This window comes from Arachis duranensis, chromosome 5 (genome assembly GCF_000817695.3).
Source record: "Arachis duranensis cultivar V14167 chromosome 5, aradu.V14167.gnm2.J7QH, whole genome shotgun sequence".
In the NCBI taxonomy this organism is placed as follows: Eukaryota; Viridiplantae; Streptophyta; class Magnoliopsida; order Fabales; family Fabaceae; genus Arachis; species Arachis duranensis.
Window position 1 is genome coordinate 102,358,675 of NC_029776.3, and position 5,824 is coordinate 102,364,498.

The following is a 5,824-nucleotide window of genomic DNA, read 5'->3' on the forward strand; positions in this document are numbered from 1 at the left end:
CATTTCGAAAAATAGATTGAACCGGACCGGCCGGTTCATTTATACAATCAAATTGAACCGGACCGGCCGGTTCATTCATACACTCAGATTGAAAAGTACCTGTGCACTTAGACCGGCCGGTTTAGTTGGAAGACCTGTGCACTTAGACCGGCCGGTTCATTAAGGAAAACATTAGAATACAAAAACCATTTTAACATAAAAACATCAGAAAAACATTACATAATGTTACACATATCAGGTCAAGTTACCTCAAAATGACAACCCATGACATAATAGTGACGTTCTACACCTACCACAATGTGAACCTACTGAGCATCTCCGTCGGCAGTTCTACCAGCTGACTGACGGCATCTACTACGACTGTGTCCCTCAGCTCCACATAGCGTACATCGCCTAGGACGACGTAACATTCGCGTGTCCATCTCATTCAAGAAGCGCGTCATCCTGGGGCGCCCTTTCGAGACACGTCTCAGATACGGATTCGGTACGTACCGAGGACCGTTGTACGCAGGCCACGTCGTCGGGTTACCTAGTGGCCTAAATCTTGCTCGGTACACCCGCCGAACTTGGTCCATCTTATACACATCATGCACATATAGCTTCCAATCCAGTCGCTGGTTTGCGCAACATGCGAACACATGTCTGCAAGGGATCTGGTCCACCTGGAACTCACCACAGTCACATCGAAGGGCGCGTAGATCGACTGCAAACTCCAGTCCGCTTGGCATCTCACGCACCTCGAAGACCTCATTCTGCCGGTCAAAGCAACTGACCTGTATGTTTCCTGATGCAAGTTGGTTTGCATGCAACTTCGAGGTCACGACTTCGGAGAACACATGGCCAGCATTAATCCGCGCTTCTGCCTCTGCTCTTTTTCTGGTGAAAAGCTCGTTTAGCCTGTAGAATGTTGCCTTGACAAGAGCAGTAATAGGAAGATTGCGTGCACCCTTCAACACTGAATTGATGCATTCCACTAGATTCGTTGTCATGTGACCCCATCGGTATCCACCATCAAACGCCAATGCGTACTGTTCGCGAGGAATTCGGTTTAACCAGTTGGTATACGCTTCCCCCCGTTCCCGTAATCGCTCGTAATGCACTTCATACTCCCGCACCGTCCTGGAATATCCTATAGGATAGCAAAAAAAATTAAAATAAAAATTATAAAAGCCGTAAACAAATATTAATATTTAACAACTGTAAATAAGTTACTTAAATTAAGTAAATTATTACCAATGTTGACGACCAATTTTTGGAGGTAAGGTGCCTTGAATTTCTGCAGAAAATTCGACTCTATATGCCTGATGCAGAACATATGAAAAGCTCTAGGAGGTGACCAGGCTCCGTTACTCCGTTCCACAGCTGCATTGATGGATTCGTGTCGGTCGGATATTAGTCCCACACCATCCCGAGTGACAACATGTTGACGCAAGTTACTAAGGAAAAAGTGCCACGCATCAGAAGTCTCTCCCTCGACAATAGCAAACGCAATTGGGACGATGTTGTTGTTGCCATCCTGTGAAACTGCGACTAGGAGACAACCCTTATACTTTCCGTACAAGTGAGTCCCGTCCACCTGGACAACTGGCTTACAATGTCTGAATGCCCTGATACAGGGGTAATAACTCCAAAATACTCTATGCAGTACCCGAATATGACCAACCAAGTCATCGCCTTGGTATGCAGGCATAGTCTCAAAATGGACAACAGCTGATGGCTCCTTATGACACATGGCCTCAAACCATATAGGCAACGCTTCGTACGATGCTTCCCAACCACCGAATATTTTTTCTACTGCCTTTTACTTAGCCAACCATGCTTTTCGATAACTGACGGTGTAGTTGAACTTCGATTGCACCTCTCCTGCTGATCAGACTAACCCTGATAAGCCAATCACACCCTGACCCATACTGTGTACACTTGGCATAAAATGTCAAAGGCTCAGACTCATACACCCGGTAATCTACGCTTCGTCGTATGGTATACTCTTTTATTGCCTTAACAACAGCTTCCCGGGAACTAAACTCCATCCCAACAGCAAATTCACCATCTGCGACAATAGGAACTTCTGCCAGGACAACAAGCATGGGAAAAATTTCAATAAATACATAAGTATTTCAAAACCATACTAAATCAATATTAACTGCATCAAGTATGACATAAATCCGACCCTAACGTAAATAATAATAAAATATTAACTTCTATGTTCTATATTCGTTTAAAATAACGTTATATGTTTCAAATGTTACTGAACACATATGTTGACTTTTATTTTTTTAACTTCCTACTATTTTTTAACTTTTTTTTACATAGGATCAGGTCAACCAGTTCAATGTCTAACACATACATGACATCAACGCATGCTTAAATAATGGGTAATGAATACTAATTCATTCATAAATAATTCAACAAATAAATAAAAAAGACAATTATTTTTTATTAACGTACCTGCAGTCATATTCCGGAAACTCCGGAACATGCATGGCTTCCAAGTCCAGAACTCGCATGAATGAAGGCTCCCCAAACGGCATATCGTTTGCGAGTGCATCTGCCACCTCTGTCACATCTGGATCCATATTTCCCTCACCATGATCTTCATCTCCATCTGCACCAACACATTCGTAGTTGCTTTCGAACTCTTCTTCACTGTCACTATTATAATCTTCCCGTAGAATGTTTCGGTCTGCCTCAGATTGTTCAAACTCAACATACAACTCGATAAACGAGATCTGCGCCCGGTTTTCAATATACATTGAAAACATCTCCTGCATGCTCGCTTCGTCCGTCACATATCTTGTTTGAAATTGGACAAACCCACCAAATACCGGTACGGGATATCTGTATAGAACACAGGATATTTTTTTTTGCCCTCTGAGAATCAATCTTTTCACAGATCAAACCTTTGAGTTCTTCAAAGGAAATGATAAAAGGAATAACAACATCTATTAGATTTTCACAAATAAATTTTACCCCTTCAGATGTTTGTAATAAAATTTGACCAAAATAATACACCTTTATTAGTACTCTATCACTCATTTCTCCTACTCACAAAAAAAAAACATAACACTAACTAGTGACTTCTGTGATTTTGAACAAGCATGAAAGATCTCAAGAAGAACGAAACAGGAAGCGGCGCATAAGAAGGAGAAGAAGAGGGATAACCTAACACTAACTCATTGCACACTTTTATATATATATACTCTATACTCAACTCGGACCATCCGACTTGGTTAACTTCATTCAAAAATATATCCAACAAACAAATCGGACCATGCGTTTTCCTGAACCGGTTCTACCATCCCTAGCCAAACCGGACGGTCCGACTCCAACCCCTACACGCAACTCGGACCGTGCGTGTTCTCTTCCACCTCAGCCATCTCGCAGGGTCCGATTTATCTGCAACAAGCCATTTTCCCTCCCCACCACAAATCGGACCGTGCGTCTCCCAGTTTAGCAACTTCACAAACAAAGAACTCGGACCGTCCGAGTTCTTCTCCCAAAAGCTGCCAAAACTCTGCCCCACATACATGTCTAACCCACCTTAACTCCATATCCATGCAAAACTCACATACAGGCTCCATTTCGAAAAAATTGAGCCTATTATGGGCCTCTCTTCGTAATATATATATATATTTCCTTCAAAAAAAAAAAAGAAACAAAACAACTTTGTAGGTCAACATTGGAATCCAAATAACAATTAATTTCACCACCACCTTTTGTATTACTACTAAAGCCACTTTCAAAACCTCCAACCTAAAATATCCCAAAAAGTCAATAAAGACAACATGCAATAAAGGAAACTACCACCCCCATATCACCCTTGTTTACACATCGATTGCAAACATACCAAAAATACATAACCCCCTAATCTTGAAGTACTAACACGATGCTATGCAGAATTCTTGAACTAATGGATAACATTTATGGAACGCTGCATTGATATGCTCTCGTCTATCATTAGAAAGAATAAAAGATCCATACCAAGGTGTTCGACAAATATTTATCTGCAAATAAAAATAAACTCTCATTCAATACTACTTGACAGATTTGAACACCCACCATTCTAATTATTAAAAATATAAACCAACTAAATGTTAGGCTTCAAATTTTTCAAGTATGAAGTGGTAGTTTATCATGCAAATTAAATAACAATATATTCTAATATGGCTACTTCCATAAATACATTTCATAAGAAAAATATAGGGAATAGTCAAATAGTTTAATCAAACATTTTCAATTATAAATATCAAACTATTTAACCGTTCCCAAATATCATTTTTCAGATGAGCATGTCTTGGAAGAAGTAACCGCCATATCCTAAACTCTAAGCAAGTAAATGCTGAGTTCAGGACCACCACTCCCATCAGGGTTCATCATATAGAAAGCTTCAGAGTCCTTAGACCCAACAACCCTCTCATACTTGGCTCTCATGTACATGAGCTCACCTTCGGACCCAGCTCCATTCCCGTCACCATCACTCACCGGCAACACACCAGCACCCATCGAAATGGGCTCCACCGCCTTCAGAATCTTCCACTCCTCCGGCCCACACTCCCGTCTGTTCGCATACCCACACTTCCTCCCATTACAATACGTCCTCCACAACGGTTCTTCTAGAAGCTTCTTCTTCTTCGCCCCCTTGCTGTTGTTCTTCTTCTCGCATTCCAACGCAATTCTCACCAATCCGGAAGCCATTTCCTTCACCAAGATGCTTGTTGGTGTTGCCAGCTCGATCAAGAAGGCAGGCTGAAGCTTTGGATCTTCTTGGAATGCGAAGTGGACGTGGCCACGACGGTGTCCGAAGAGCGTGCCAACCACGCGCGTGCCTAGCCCTGATGATGACGTGTTAAGTGAACGGCTCTTCGTGAATACTGTGAGTGCTGACTTCAGCTTCGATTTCGGGTGCTTCTTTTTGTTCTGCTTGGTATGCTTCAGTTCCAGTGCCACGTCGACCTTGAACTGACCATCGTCGTTGTTGTCATCGTCGTCGTCATCGACCTCACAAAAATGTGAAGACGAGCTGACTTTGAGAATTTCTTCCTCATCGTCGTCGTCATCTTCATCCAGTGGCTTCTTCTTCCAATGGAAGTACCTCCGCGAGAACGAGAAAGATGATTCATGAGGGGATTTGGCTGCCATTATTGTCTTCATAATAAAAGAAGAACAACATGGAAAGAAAACAGAATAAAAAAAGAAAGGTACTCTGTTCTACCTTTTGAGGTTGAAATCTTTGATATGTGAATGAGTTTACATCACATGAGGTTGAAGAAAGCAAAGGAGGGTAATAAAGAGAAGCATTTTGGCATTAAGGATAATGCGATGTGATTCTGTTTGTGAGAGGTGATATTTTTGGTTTCTTCTTTGTGGCCTCCCGGTAGTGTGTTTTAATGGGCGATTTATTGTTCCTTTCTAACAACTTTTCTAATTTTTTTTCTAAAATATATTTTGTCAGGTTTTGTGCTACTGAAGGACAGGCAAGAGAATCTGACTCAAGGAAGGTGAGCAGCCCCACCTACCTATTGGAAACAAGGAATTGGAGACTTTGATGAGTGCTCCGAGGCCAACAAATGGGAATTGAAACAGACACCACAAAAAGGATTATAAAAATTATACTCTCTAATCAGGAAAATAAAACATTTTAATAAAAAATATATATTAAAATTTTAATGTGTTAATACTTAATAAAATATTAAAAGAGGTGAGTTTTTTAAAATATTATAATTTATATATTTAAAATAGAATAATACTAAAAAATCAATACTGCTTAACTAATTTTAGCCAACACTATACAAATTTTTCTAAATAAATTTAATATTAAATTCAT

General features: G+C 40.7%; 2 protein-coding genes across 2 annotated transcripts; both read right to left on the reverse strand.

The window, feature by feature from the left end:
• Window positions 1-268: 268 nt before the first annotated feature.
• Window positions 269-1,732, reverse strand: LOC107490914 (uncharacterized). Its single transcript, XM_016111717.2, has 2 exons — window positions 1,234-1,732; window positions 269-1,129 (listed from the first exon to the last, which is right to left on the reverse strand). The coding sequence occupies exons 1-2, from the start codon at window positions 1,730-1,732 to the stop codon at window positions 306-308; spliced, it is 1,323 nt and encodes a 440-aa protein (XP_015967203.1). The 3' UTR covers window positions 269-305.
• Window positions 1,733-3,691: 1,959 nt separating this feature from the next.
• On the reverse strand, window positions 3,692-5,423 carry LOC107491273 (protein MIZU-KUSSEI 1). Its single transcript, XM_016112092.3, has one exon. The coding sequence runs from the start codon at window positions 5,149-5,151 to the stop codon at window positions 4,318-4,320; it is 834 nt and encodes a 277-aa protein (XP_015967578.1). The 5' UTR covers window positions 5,152-5,423; the 3' UTR covers window positions 3,692-4,317.
• Between the last annotated feature and the right edge of the window lie 401 nt (window positions 5,424-5,824).

Coding starts and splice junctions, on each gene's coding strand:
- LOC107490914 (XM_016111717.2), bottom strand. CDS start 1,732: ATGTGTCATAAGGAGCCATCAGCTGTTGTCCATTTTGAGACTATGCCT. Junction 1,130..1,233: donor AAAATTGGTCGTCAACATTG/GTAATAATTTAC, acceptor GCTATCCTATAG/GATATTCCAGGACGGTGCGG.
- LOC107491273 (XM_016112092.3), bottom strand. CDS start 5,151: ATGAAGACAATAATGGCAGCCAAATCCCCTCATGAATCATCTTTCTCG.